At 36.1% G+C, this 13,505-nt stretch overlaps 2 protein-coding genes across 2 annotated transcripts in view; one reads left to right on the top strand and one right to left on the bottom strand.

Annotated features, from left to right (window-relative positions):
* The first annotated feature begins 1,328 nt into the window (after positions 1 to 1,328).
* On the top strand, positions 1,329 to 3,968 carry LOC107730491 (tissue factor-like). The gene is made up of 6 exons (XM_016541334.1): positions 1,329 to 1,512; positions 1,768 to 1,891; positions 2,053 to 2,240; positions 2,369 to 2,547; positions 2,669 to 2,837; positions 3,501 to 3,968. The coding sequence occupies exons 1-6, from the start codon at positions 1,443 to 1,445 to the stop codon at positions 3,632 to 3,634; spliced, it is 864 nt and encodes a 287-aa protein (XP_016396820.1). The 5' UTR covers positions 1,329 to 1,442; the 3' UTR covers positions 3,635 to 3,968.
* A 1,082-nt stretch (positions 3,969 to 5,050) lies between these two features.
* The window catches only part of LOC107730494 (ATP-binding cassette sub-family D member 3-like), a 9,287-nt gene continuing 832 nt past the window's right edge, over positions 5,051 to 13,505 (bottom strand). The window contains exons 3-23 of the mRNA XM_016541337.1: positions 13,314 to 13,412; positions 13,091 to 13,179; positions 12,673 to 12,742; positions 12,215 to 12,312; positions 11,082 to 11,205; positions 10,896 to 10,952; positions 10,663 to 10,805; positions 10,506 to 10,575; positions 10,347 to 10,416; positions 9,903 to 10,000; positions 9,163 to 9,254; positions 8,923 to 9,014; positions 8,208 to 8,277; positions 7,960 to 8,023; positions 7,771 to 7,848; positions 7,598 to 7,663; positions 7,414 to 7,503; positions 6,306 to 6,425; positions 6,052 to 6,178; positions 5,769 to 5,827; positions 5,051 to 5,663 (exon numbers count right to left, since the gene is read on the bottom strand). Coding sequence (XP_016396823.1) covers positions 5,586 to 5,663; positions 5,769 to 5,827; positions 6,052 to 6,178; positions 6,306 to 6,425; positions 7,414 to 7,503; positions 7,598 to 7,663; positions 7,771 to 7,848; positions 7,960 to 8,023; positions 8,208 to 8,277; positions 8,923 to 9,014; positions 9,163 to 9,254; positions 9,903 to 10,000; positions 10,347 to 10,416; positions 10,506 to 10,575; positions 10,663 to 10,805; positions 10,896 to 10,952; positions 11,082 to 11,205; positions 12,215 to 12,312; positions 12,673 to 12,742; positions 13,091 to 13,179; positions 13,314 to 13,412 — 1,854 coding nt within the window. The 3' untranslated portion in view covers positions 5,051 to 5,585. The remainder of the gene's footprint in view (positions 5,664 to 5,768; positions 5,828 to 6,051; positions 6,179 to 6,305; positions 6,426 to 7,413; positions 7,504 to 7,597; positions 7,664 to 7,770; positions 7,849 to 7,959; positions 8,024 to 8,207; positions 8,278 to 8,922; positions 9,015 to 9,162; positions 9,255 to 9,902; positions 10,001 to 10,346; positions 10,417 to 10,505; positions 10,576 to 10,662; positions 10,806 to 10,895; positions 10,953 to 11,081; positions 11,206 to 12,214; positions 12,313 to 12,672; positions 12,743 to 13,090; positions 13,180 to 13,313; positions 13,413 to 13,505) is intronic.

A 13,505-nucleotide genomic window follows, 5' to 3' on the forward strand; every position in this document is an offset into this window, starting at 1 on the left:
ACTTTACTTAGTTTTTTCAAGGCAATCGGTTTGCATGCTTTTTTTAAGTAAGCCCAACTAATTAGATTTTACAGTGTGTTAATCATTTTCAAACATTTACACCATGCAGGGTTAACCTTACAGTAGTGTTCAGACTTTCAAAATCCTTCATCACTTGAATTAAGATGATCAAATTTGAACACATCCACCACAAAATCAGACTTTAGTACCGCCTTTTATTTTGAGATTGATCTGAAGTTCAATGCAGATTTAAAATCATAAGAAATAGTTTACTGATACTGTTTTTGAAACCAAATCTTTGCATAACTACAGGAAACACTGCATCTAACAATGGTTTGGAAAATAAAGAGTTAATAAAAAAATTATAATAAATAAAAGAAGAAACATGAAGAAACATGAAGAAAAAAAGTCACCTACATCTTGGATGCCCTGGGGGTAAGCAGATAAACATCAAATTTTTGGGTGAACTATACCTTTAAGTACAGACAAGATCGTTTTCCTGGCATTTGGGTGGTCTGACAAGGCCTCTTATAAAGGAAGAAAGGGGTCACCTTCAAATGTTTTGTCCAAGTCTTGTAAATTCAAGTGACGGGCTTGACACAAAAACAAATATTTGTAGGGGTTAGCTAGAAGAAGTGCCTCTGTTTTTTTTTTCCATAGGCATATGAACCAACATTATGAATTTGTTTGTTTGCTCATAATGAACTCAAGTCAGAGAGGCACATGAACTGTGGTTACACAAATCATCCTCAGCTGGTATGATGTTCTTTGCCACAGTTACTTTAGAGTGAATCTTCCCTACAAGATAGCACACGAGTGGAACATGACTGAAGGAAAAGCTTTTTTAAGAAAACCTATGGAAATTTAGAATGGCAAATGATGATTCTTTGCATATAGATAATATAAATACAGAAAAATAAACTTCAGTTATTACAACTGATAAAACATTAAATTGCAAATAAATATCCCATGTCAGAGTTTGGGTGATTGATAGCCAAGTTAAATACAACTAAATTGAATTAATGAATGTCTAATCTTAATTCACCTGCACATCACAGTCTAAAGCAGTTAAAACAACATATGAAATGTTTAATGACAAACTAACATGATGACAGAGGAACAGGCAAGCGTCTTTTCGCACTTGTCAAGTGCGTGCTTGGATTTGCAGATTATCTGCATTAAACCGGTACCCGGATAACCATATATGGTCATAAGGTGCGCGCTACGATGGATGCCCAGCCAGTGACAAAACCCCAAAGTTAAGAAAGGGGCGGAGCGCCATACATGTCTCATGACGAGTCTGCCCAGTGGCGGGTAGAGCGAGAACTCTCGCACACACTATAAATACAGGCATTGGCTGGAAGATTGAATTGCCAAACGCTCCTCAGAGGAAGAAGTTGGATTAAATCTTTTACGCCTAAATTGGACTGCTGTCACAAACGATGGACAGCACGACTGTAATGTTTTCGGCACTTTTTCTGGTTTGGTGTACGTTCGTAAACGGATCCCCAGGTAAAATATTAAGGATTTTGTTTAAACCTTAAACTAATCCAAATATTAACTATTTACTTATAGTATTGTAGTGTATAGTATACTGTTGTACTGTACAGTACAGTATGGCATGGCACAGTGTAGTATAGCAATGTGAACTTTGGGTGTAATGTTAGTTTTGTTGTATTTAAAGGTTGAGTTGTAATGGAAACCATGAAAGCTACATGATGTGTTTCATACTGTATTGATGTGACTGATGTCCTCTGTCCCATTTAGCATCATTGGAAGTGGGCAAGCTTACCAAAGCAACAAATGTCTCCTGGTCATCTTACAATTTCAAAACAATCCTATCATGGGGACCTAAACCTGTCAACTACACATATACAGTTGAATTCTCAAGGCAAGTACACACATATCTAATTTAAACTGCATAGCTTTGCTTTGATCTTGCTCTGTATGGTTCATATTAGCAATATTTTGTGATTTTAAAATTCAACAAGTAAATATGTATTGACTGAAACTCTAAAGGACTATTCTAACCAACATGATTTTTCTCTGCAGAGTTGGTAAGGACAAACTGAGAAACCCTCACTGCATTAGAAGCACTGAGACAGAGTGTGACCTGACTAATGAACTGGACGTAAAGGGGGTTTATTCTGCTGATGTCCTGTCGGAGTCTCTGCATGGGACTTCTGACTATGTGGAGCCTCCATTCACCAGATCAAAGAAGTTCTGTCCTTATAACGACAGTGAGTGTCCAACCCTGCATTCTCAACTTGTATATTAGACTTCAAAAGTATTACTTCCTCCTTCGAAATTCAACCAATTTTGATTTAAAGCAGTTGCTTTAATATTTTAAAAATTATTTTTCCTGTAGCTTTAATTGGAAGCCCTGAGTTTAAGTTGAAAGTGAATGAGAACAAGAAGACCGTGCTGATCATACAAGACCCCATCACTGCTCTGCACAAAGATGGCAGATCTCTGAACATCCGTGACATCTTTAAGAAAAATCTCAAGTATAAGATTGCATACAACAAGGCTGGAAGCACAGGACAAGTGGGTATCAGCACTTTTACTAGCTATAGATGCTTTTCAAGATTACATGCCATGCATTTTTTTTTATTAAATGCCCTCTGAATCATAATCATTACATGTTTGTTGGTTGGGCTGTTTTCAGAAAATGCTAATTGTGGATGAGAGCAAAGTAGAGTTTAATAATCTAGATGAGGATCAGAGTTACTGCTTCAGCGTGGCAGCATACATCCCCTCCCGTAAAGGAGACAAGAGGGTCGGAGAGTGGAGCCTCCCCAAATGCTCACCACAGGAGCACAAGACGCTGTTTGAGGGTAAGTTTATCTTCTAATACTTGACCGCTTACTTTTGACATTTACTTTTCATATTTACTAGGGTGTTACACCCATTTTAGAGACCGAGGAAGGCGTCAAAGGAGTATCTAAGTATTCCAAGTGATTCAACTTTTGCTCAAAGGTTTAGCTGTCTAGAATTGCAGTGTTATGGAAAACTGGAAGGTTGTCAAGCATGAAGAGGCCGGATCAGGGTCAGCTAGCAGAGTAGAGGAGGGAGGATGACACACACTGCCATTACTCACACACTGACCAGGGGCCGACAGCTGTGCTAAAATGACTCCGTTCAGTTGTGTGGGAACCTCTTTCTGCACTTGTAGTTTTCAGACATGCAATATTGAAGCACCAATTTCTATTATATAATCTATTAATTTATTATTAAAAAGCTAGATGCTGTTTTGAAAACTATTTAAAGAGTTAATAAATTGAAACTTCTGTTGAATGGTTATTCAAGGTTTCCAAACTCAGTTTTATAATATCAGGGTCAATGATGCTTTATTGTCAATTTATTAAATACATTTATTTATAAATTATTAATTGGCCAAACTAAGATTACCACTTAAGTAGAATGCATTCGAATTATTTATGAATTATGACTGTTTTGTAAAAGAATGATCCTTTAAATTTCCTCTTCCTTCTCCATAGAGTATGGACTGGCTGTGATTGGAGGAGCAGCGCTCATTATACTGGCTTTTGTAATTGCTGTAATCGTTCTGATCGTGGTTTGCTGTAAACGAGTACGAAGACGAACACCGACGGCCAAGGAAACCATAGTCTAGACTCTGGCATAAAGGAATACGACATTTCTGCTGCTTGAGCTGGGAACGGGACGTACAGCTGGACTGTAACTGTTTTTGCACTGAGCGGGACTGTGTGTGTGTAGCACATCTTCTGCAGTACAGCACTGGACTGGTTTCTATGAAACACTAACACTACATGATATGTTGTACATATCGGACCTTTGCTTTTATTTTTTTTATGGATGAATAGAACTGTATTTGTTTATTAGTGGCATTATTTATTTTCTTCAGAAATACAGGTTTGTTAGCTGCTTTGTGTATAGTTTTATATCTTGTAGAAAATATTTAATGCTCAAAGTGTGTGTGTGTGTATATATATATATATATAATTTTAAATGTAAGTTGTACTTCTAGGAACTTCACTAGATGGAGCAAATAAATTCTACTTGTCATGAATTTTTTTTTTTTTAAAGCAGTACCAAAACTAAACTTCAGAACGTAGTGCTATCATTGACTTCTGCTTTGTAATGACTTGGGTAAAAGGACTTGCACTATCAAAAACGAGGAAGAACATGCTCTGATGCAGTAATTCCTCCTTTTCTTCCATTTTTTAACCAAAAAACCCCTAATGGCAGAGAAAGCATGTTCAGATTGTGCAACACAATCTGAATTAAAAGGAACAGAGTGACACTCACTGGTAAAGAATAAGTGTTGCATTCTCCTCTCAGTAGCTCACCCTTGTGGTAAGCTACAGTAAAGATGTGAAAGTCTTGTCTTTTTCTGCTCAAACCTTGAATCTTGTAGAAAATATTTAATGCTCAAAGTGTGTGTGTGTGTGTGTGTGTGTATATATATATATATATATTTAAAATGTAAGTTGTACTTCTAGGAACTTCACTAGATGGAGCAAATAAATTCTACTTGTCATGAATTTTTTTTTTTTCCTTTTCCCTTTTTTTGCTTTTTTTAAAGCAGTACCAAAACTAAACTTCAGAACGTAGTGCTATCATTGACTTCTGCTTTGTAATGACTTGTGTAAAAGGACTTGCACTATCAAAAACGAGGAAGAACATGCTCTGATGCAGTAATTCCTCCTTTTCTTCCATTTTTTAACCAAAAAACCCCTAATGGCAGAGAAAGCATGTTCAGATTGTGCAACACAATTTGAATTAAAAGGAACAGAGTGACACTCACTGGTAAAGAATAAGTGTTGCATTCTCCTCTCAGTAGCTCACCCTTGTGGTAAGCTACAGTAAAGATGTGAAAGTCTTGTCTTTTTCTGCTCAAACCTTGAAACATGATATAAACTAAAATGCAAAAAATTGTGCATTTGTGAATGTTCTGTCAAAACAGAAGCCTTCCAAAGCTATAAAATAAAAAACTCGTGTAAAATTAAAACAAGTAAAAAAAACAAACATTAAAATCAACTAAAGCAAAGCTTTGTTGCTTTTAAAATACCACACAAGATAATTTCATTATGTTGTGTAATTCAGTAAAATGAGTAAAACAGGACTGTAAGGCACAATGTATCCAATAGATTTTCAAACATATATTAGGCTGCATTATCTGTTAAAATAAATTTCCCATAAAATAAAATTCATAGACAGCTCATTACACTAATGCAGTTTCCATATTATCAATACTGTACCAGTGGCATGCAACAGTATGTTATTGACAACTCCGTGATAACACATGCCAGTGACCGTTCCAGTTTCAAAACACAAATCAAGAATCACAACAAAAATCATGACTTTTATATTACAATTGCTTGATTGTTAAAAGGGGTATCAACCCCATTTTCTTTCCTTACAAAAATCTTTTCAGATAATGCTCAGTAACCTCTCCCTGAGAGATATTTATCCACAGTTACAATCCTTTCCCTCAGATGAAGAAAAGCTGTTTTTTCAACAACGACTTCTAGAAAGAGTTATGATTTGATTAGGTACAGAATGATATTGCTTCAGATCCACATTTAGGCCCAGTGTCATTATTATGATCCGAACTCCACTGTTTCCTTTGTGATGGGTTTAAACTCGTAGTTTCCTCTTCCATCCATGTGCAAGTAATACTGTAGTGTAGGAGAAACAAAGAGTTTTAACTTCATAGCACTTAACTTGAGGTTTTCTAATGAAATCTGCCAACTGTATGATGAAAGACAAGGGCAAAGTTGTACCTCGTGGTGCTTCCATAGTGATTTCCTGTGGGAGACTGTGAACAATGTGATTCCAACCTGAAAGGAGGAAACGGATGATTCCAGCTGAGCTCAGGGAGACAGATGTTTCTAAAGCAAACTCCCACAGGAGCAACAAATACATTCCTAACATCTCACTTTTGACAGAAAACGAGCATGGTGGGGTGAGCACCTGTTGTAACTTCTCATCTTAATGTCATGAGCATTTGCCTCCGATTGTTCTTCTCTCACACAAACATTTTTGCACTCATTGGGTTTAAAGGGGTCATATGATGCGATTTCAATTTTTCCTTTCTCTTTGGAGTGTTAAAGTCCTCCACATCCACGCTCACAGCACTGGTGCACTCATCCAGAATAGCAAACTGGGGCTTGTGGTAAAACAGACGAGCCATCTGTGCAATTCAATAAAGAGATATGAAATATATGGAAATTTGGAACTTCTGATCTTATATAGGCCACATTAATATCTGTCTCACGCGAAAGAGAGAATGATTTAAAAATGCAAGGATCAGAGCTTACAGCCATCCTCTGCTTCTCTCCTCCACTGAGGACATCCATCCAGTCCTGCACAATGTCCCAGCTGCCCTCTCTCTCAAGGATATGTCCCAGCTGGACATTGTCCAGATATTCCTTCAGCACCTGACCACAAGTACATTATACAATATATAATATCAACACCATAAGCACATTTCTTAAAGGGACAGTTCACCCAAAAATTCTCAATATTTATTCATTTTCATGTCATAAAAAAAAAAAAAAAGTCTTTATGTCATTATCACCAGATTTGTTGGTTGATTATAATATAACAATTGAACAATGATTATAATTAAAATAATGATTTTTGCATATGATAACGTTCCAGACTTGGAATATAGCACACATATCATATGGACAAATCTGATGCTGCTTTTTTCCCCTTTTGGAGCTTCAAGCAACATGTAAATTAATATATAAGGACAGAATTTTCAGTTTTCAGTGCATTATTGTTCTAAAGGAATGGCTTGTTCCAAACCTGACAGATTTCTTTCTCTGCACTTAAAGGTAAACAAAACTTTGACGCTACAAAAAAGGTAAAGATATTGTAAAAGTAATCTATACGAATCAAACAGTTTAAGTCTTCTGAACAGACATGATCCCTTTATATGATGAACAGATTTCATTTAGGCTTTTATTGACATATAAACAATTGAATAACACACATAGAGCACAAATATCATTCTTCTGCGTCAAGCAAGTAAGGCTGAGCTTCCTTTTTTCAATGTATGTGGATTGTTGATCAATGTTTATATGTGAATATAAGCCTAAAATAAATCTGGTCTTCATATAAAGTGATCATGTCTCTTCAAAAGACTTGGATTAAACTGTTCAATTTCTTTTATAATCTCTTCATGAACTTTCTGAAGCAGACCTGCCAACCTTGGAATATTTGTTTGAGTACCATCAGTGTGATGGGACGGGACACAGGGTTTGGGTGGGGGGGTATAGGGTTTATATATTATGGCTAATGTCAAAATCGTAATTGCACAATGTGCAAAATGCAAGATTTAATATTCAATATTTGAGGTTAGCAGGTCTGGAACCATCCCTTTATAACACATTTTGCTGTCCATTTGATTATGAAACTCACCCGATCGGATGTTCCTTTCTTCTTTTGGTCTTCATGTGTGTCAGGATAAATCACCTGATCTCTAAGGGAACCCAGTGTCATATAGGGCCTCTGAAGAAAATACAAACAAATAAACCTTTAAAATATTTTCACATTTTCACATTTAACCTGCTGCCATGGAAGACCTCAATGTGAACAGGGCCACCTGAGGAACATAGAAGAGTTTCCCTCTCTGTGGTTTTGTGAGTTGTCCTCCACATAGAGGCCACAGCTGGGGAAGCAAAGAGACAATATAAGCAAACAATCAAAAAATAAAAATAAAAAATAAAACACTGAGGTTTCTAAAGCCACATATTTCTGCTGAAGATAAGCTCTAACCTCTCCCAGCACTCTGAAGAGTGAACTCTTTCCACAGCCGTTGGGCCCACAGACCAACACGTTTGTCCCAGATGACACCTTAATGTAAGGAGGGAAAGATGGTAATTACTAAAACCAGATCACTAAACCCTGTTTTACAAGCTAAATAACAAGTTTAGACTAGGAAAAGTTTATCTATGGAGCACTAACCTCAAAAGACAAGTCACGGATGAGAATGTCTCCATTGGGCGTCACTAAAGGTATGTGTTCAAACCTGTGGATGAAAGGATACAGCTCAGTTTGAAACACTGATGATACACTGGGTTAGACACGATGTCTACGTTTAGAAAAATAACAAACAGGCCTTGGGAACTGAGGATTACATGAATGCATAAATGTTAAGTAGCTAACTATGATGGCTTGCTTGATGTTTATTTAGTGTGTAGTATGTAACTTACTTGATAATGTTATCTGCGATGATGATTTTACCTTTCCCAGGGATAAGAGGGATTTTCTCTACTGAATCATCTGTGAAAAAGAGAAAGAAAGAAAGAAAGAAAGAGAGAGAGAGAGAGAGATAATAAATAAGATAAACTACCATTCAAATGTTTGGTGTCATTCAGATTTCTTTTTTTCTAAAGAAATGCATACTTTAATTCAGCAAGGACATATTAAATTGATCAAAATTGACAGTTAAGATATTCATAACAATTAATAAATGCTGCTCTTTTGAACTTTCTATTCATCAAAGAAACCTGAAAAAAGTAAAACAAGCTTCCACAAAAATATGAGGCAGCACAATTGTTTTCAACATTGATAATAATAATAATAAATGTTTCTTGAGCGGCAAATCAGCATATTAGAATGATTTCTGAAAAATCATGTGACACTGAAGACTGAAGTAATAACAGAAATAAATTACACCCTAAAATATATTCAAACAAAAAGGTTATTTTAAATTGCAATAATATTTCACATTATTACTATTTTTACTGTATTTTTGATGAAATTAATGCAGCCTTGGTGAGCATAAGAGGCTTCTTTTAAAAACATTTAAAAAACTAACCTACCCCAAACATTTAAACGGTATTAGTATCAATTCCTAGAAACATCTCTTATGTCACAAATATATGCTTAAAACAAAACAAACACATATCACACAATAGTCCAGACCTTTAATTCTCTGTGTTACCATGGTCCGTTCATATCTGCCTGAATTCAGCTCCTTAAGGACTTCCTGAATTTCTGTGATCCGTGCAGTGAACCTAATAAATGGATTCAGACTCCAGATAAACACACACACATACTCAAGCAAATGAAAGACAGACAGCAGGTGAGCACTGATAAGGGTAGAGATAATGGATGGCAAGAGGAACAAGCAAAGAATGTATGTACCCGAGGCAAAGCACTCACCCGGACAGTCTGGTCATCTCTCTGCCTGCCAGGACGATCCTTCCCAGGGCCTGGGCCAAACTAATCAACATCCGCCCACTCCGGTAGTAGTCCTGCAGCGTAAAGCAAACATAGAAGAACTTCTATATTCTGTGCAAACATTTATCTAAGGAAATCCTTATTGATCCAATAAAGCAATCTGACAGAGACATTGATGACAATGAAATCTGGAGAGTTCAAAGGTCAGTAATTACAAGTGAAAATATTATCCGGATTTGCATACAGTAGCATATCGCCACTGTACAGTAAAAGTGATTTACACAATTTTAACTGCTACCATAAAAATACAACAAAATAAAATAAAACAAAACAAAATATTTCAGCCTTATTAAACCTGCCAGGACGATCCTTCCCAGGGCCTGGGCCAAACTAATCAACATCCGCCCACTCCGGTAGTAGTCCTGCAGCGTAAAGCAAACATAGAAGAACTTCTATAATCTGTGCAAACATTTATCTAAGGAAATCCTTATTGATCCAATAAAGCAATCTGACAGAGACATTGATGACAATGAAATCTGGAGAGTTCAAAGGTCAGTAATTACAAGTGAAAATATTATCCGGATTTGCATACAGTAGCATATCGCCACTGTACAGTAAAAGTGATTTACACAATTTTAACTGCTACCATAAAAATACAACAAAATAAAATAAAACAAAACAAAATATTTCAGCCTTATTAAACTGTGTTCATTCATACTCACTTCCAGTCGCTCAGAGTATGTGCTGTTCACATGCCGCTGGTTTGTGAGGTCCAGGAATGGCCGGCTAATAACCAGGTAGCCCACCCCCATGGCAATGTCTGGAGAATCAGAAAAATGTCTTTCCAGAGAAAGTCTACATAATATAAAGTAATATGTACTATATACATATATATATATATATATACACACAGGTGCATCTCAATAAATTAGAATGTCGTGGAAAAGTTCATTTCAGTAATTCAATTCAAATTGTGAAAAATACTATATGTAATATAACGATTACAAAAGACAAAAAAAAAATTGTGATCATATAAACAAATAAATTGCTCACAGCAAGAACAGAAACATGCATTACGTTAATAAGATTTAATGTGATCCATGTTAACTTTAAAAGTTTATTTTGGATACTGTTGCCATCTACAGTAGTCGTCCATATCTGCTTACATTTGGCTATAATGCTGTCCACGACACCCATTGAGAAACGAAAGTGTATGAAGCGACTCAAGTGGTCCACCTTAAAAAAAAATTGAATTGATGAAAGCTTCACCAAACATTTTGTTCAGATTAGTTCATGGAAATCAAAACTATTTTTATTTTCCTCACCAGTTTCTGGAAGGTTCCATTAATAGTTTGTTTTTCTCTCCTGTTTCCATTGTAGAATGCAATCTCCTCACTGAAACAATACACAGAAATCATGCATCCTTCATAAAATACCTCAGGAGACAAACAGCCAGGCAAAGAGATGGAGTCCCATACATACCTGTTAGTGATGAGGCGAGAGTTGACGTATCTGTACTCCCCCTCATACCTCTGCTCCGTTATGGTCATCTTGCCAATCGGTCTGCGCAGTCTTGTCAGGAGCAGACCAGAGAACACCAGATAGCTCAGCAAACTAGCGGGACCCTACAGAGGAGCCAGCAGAGTTTTTGAAACTAAACACTGTAGAGACTGAGGCGTTGAATTAGCCTGTGATTTCTTTGAAACAACACTTACAAGAGACCCAATGGCTGTGTTCAATTTGCAGATGTAGATCAATATGTCTAGCAGAGGCTGCAGGAAAAGGGAAAGTAATCAAGCAGGCTCAAACTGAAGACATCCTAATATATGGTTCAGAATGACAGGATATGCTTTGCTTTTGCACTTTTTGGCTGTTACACATTGAGTGTCCCTCTGTATTACCTTGCTGACGTTGGAATAGAGGTCCACCACACTGTTACAGAACTTCTCCACATCTTGAGTTATCAGCTGGTCTGGGTTGGCAATACGGTTGTCCAGGTTGCCAATTTGATAGTATGTGAACCCCCTGTTGTAAGATATAGTGTTGTAAAACAGCAGTGCAGCAGATATCATTAAATCAGTAACAAGCAACTCTTCAACCAGAATTTAAGAATTGGCTTTCCCTGTCATTTCTGTGTGAATTTGAATTGGATTGACCAAATCTCACAGGGTGTTAAACTGGAAATTTAATTGGAATCTACTGAATTATAATTTTTAAAAAAAAGACTGCATTCTAGGAAATGTAACAATAACGTAACAATAGATTTCAGACACTTGAGACATTTGACTAACTATAAGTAACTTTGCAACTACATGTCATCTAACTCTCATTAATTTGCAATTGGATGTCAACTAACTCTCATTAAAGTATTAGTAGACTGTTATGTTAGGATTAGTAGAATAAGTTGATATACTTGCAAAGTTACTTATACTCAGTAGAATGTCTATTGGGAAACCATCAAAAAGAAGTCTCACCAGATATTAAACAGAAAGTCTACTAATACTCTAATGACTGCTAGTTGACGTGTAGTTGCAAAATTAATAGGATGTCTAAAGTGTAAAGTGTGTATTATTTTATACTGGAATTTAAAAGACCTTCTCAGTTCAATTTCGACACAACCCTGATTTCGGTGTCCACCTTATTTTTAAGGTAAGAAGTACAGACATGGCCATTTTTAACATGAATGTGCGAGGCTTCTGGTGTCATTAGTTTCCAGTTATTTTAGCTGCAAAACAACAGTATGTTATGCTCCTTGATGTTGCAAAATGGTATCATTATCATTTATTTAATTTTATTACATTTATTATTGTAATCAAACACACTGGATTGCAGCACAAATCATTTACTGCACTTTGTTATTCTTATAGTTTTTTTACTAGCAGCTAATGAATCGGAAGTCTCGCGCATTCACAGAAAATAGCTTACTTCTGCTGTAAAAAATAAAGTGGATAAGAAGAGAAAGACATTATAAACAGAGTCAACTAAAAATGGACAAAAATAGAACAGAAACATTCGGCTGATGAATATAACTTACGTCAAGTAGTCATTGTAAAGGTGATTGGTAAGTCTCACTCTGAAACACAGCTTCAGTTCGTTGAGTCCCAGCTTTAACAAGTTATTCACTAGAGATATCTGACATGTCATAAAACACAAAAATAGATATGCTTTAAATAAATTTGTATGAAATATGTACAGTTAAAAATATTACATTCCTACAGCTAAAGACATTTTTTTACTAAAATATGTCAACACATTATCTTTAAATAATGCATAATTACCGTTTATGTTATACTTTCTACATTTTAATCACATTTTATAGAACATTTGATCTGTTATGATCCCTTTATTGACATTATGAGATGATATGATCCCTTTATTACTTAATACTGAGAAAGAAACATTACATTATCATATAAACGATATGGATAAAGCCTTGTCAACCGGCTTAAAAAACAGGACACAGTAACCCTGTGCAAAGTTTAGACCACTTACAAAAGGCATGACTGTGATAAAGTTGACCAAGTATCTTTTGAAAGTGGTTGTCGAACGTCCAATAATTGCACTGCAAACCACACACACACACACATTGAAGAACAGTCATTTTGTGCTCGTAGTCTATACACAGCATAAGAAAAACAGGACAGACAGCATTTAAGTGATCTGGCATGTTCTACTGGCAACGGCACCCAGAGTAAATCATACCACTGAGAAATGCACTACAAATACAACAGAAAAAGGAAAAGGAACCTCCTAGTAACATACATAAACATTCATAATCATGATTGAAGATCAGATAAGATGCACATGATGCATTTGCATATAAAAAACATCCCCAAATATGAGACTGCACACGAGACTGTAGTCTTACAGCACGTGGTAAGTGTGATCAAGGATCTAAAATCCTAAATACCTCTCAATCATGGTCCCATTATGTATCATCCAGACGTCACAGTAAGTTCTGGCCATGAGCATGACAGCGATTAGAAGCAAATATCCTGACTGGAGAGCGAAAACAACCAATAATACAGCTGTTTATTTAAATTCTGTCACAAAATCTTTTGTATTTCACCTAGATCAAATAGCCAGTGGAATTAAATGACAGTAAATATACAGAGATTGAAACATACACTGACCTCTTTGCAAAAGGTTTGTGGCAACAAGATTTTTATGATATGACAAATGCGCCTGAAGAACACCTTGTCCACTGCAGCTTTGTCAGTCTTTCTATCCTTCTGAAAATGGGAAAATAATAGTAATTATAATCACACACAGACATGTGCATATATGTACACACACACACACACACACACACACACACACACACA

Source organism: Sinocyclocheilus rhinocerous, unplaced genomic scaffold (genome assembly GCF_001515625.1).
Source record: "Sinocyclocheilus rhinocerous isolate Xijiao unplaced genomic scaffold, SAMN03320098_v1.1 scaffold4566, whole genome shotgun sequence".
Classification (NCBI taxonomy): domain Eukaryota; kingdom Metazoa; phylum Chordata; class Actinopteri; order Cypriniformes; family Cyprinidae; genus Sinocyclocheilus; species Sinocyclocheilus rhinocerous.

Excerpts from the sequence above, each read along its gene's own strand:
- LOC107730491 (XM_016541334.1), top strand. The coding sequence starts at position 1,443 with ATGGACAGCACGACTGTAATGTTTTCGGCACTTTTTCTGGTTTGGTGT. Across the intron at positions 2,241-2,368 it reads GTTCTGTCCTTATAACGACA|CTTTAATTGGAAGCCCTGAG; the intron begins GTGAGTGTCCAA and ends TTTTTCCTGTAG. Across the intron at positions 2,548-2,668 it reads AGGCTGGAAGCACAGGACAA|AAAATGCTAATTGTGGATGA; the intron begins GTGGGTATCAGC and ends GGCTGTTTTCAG.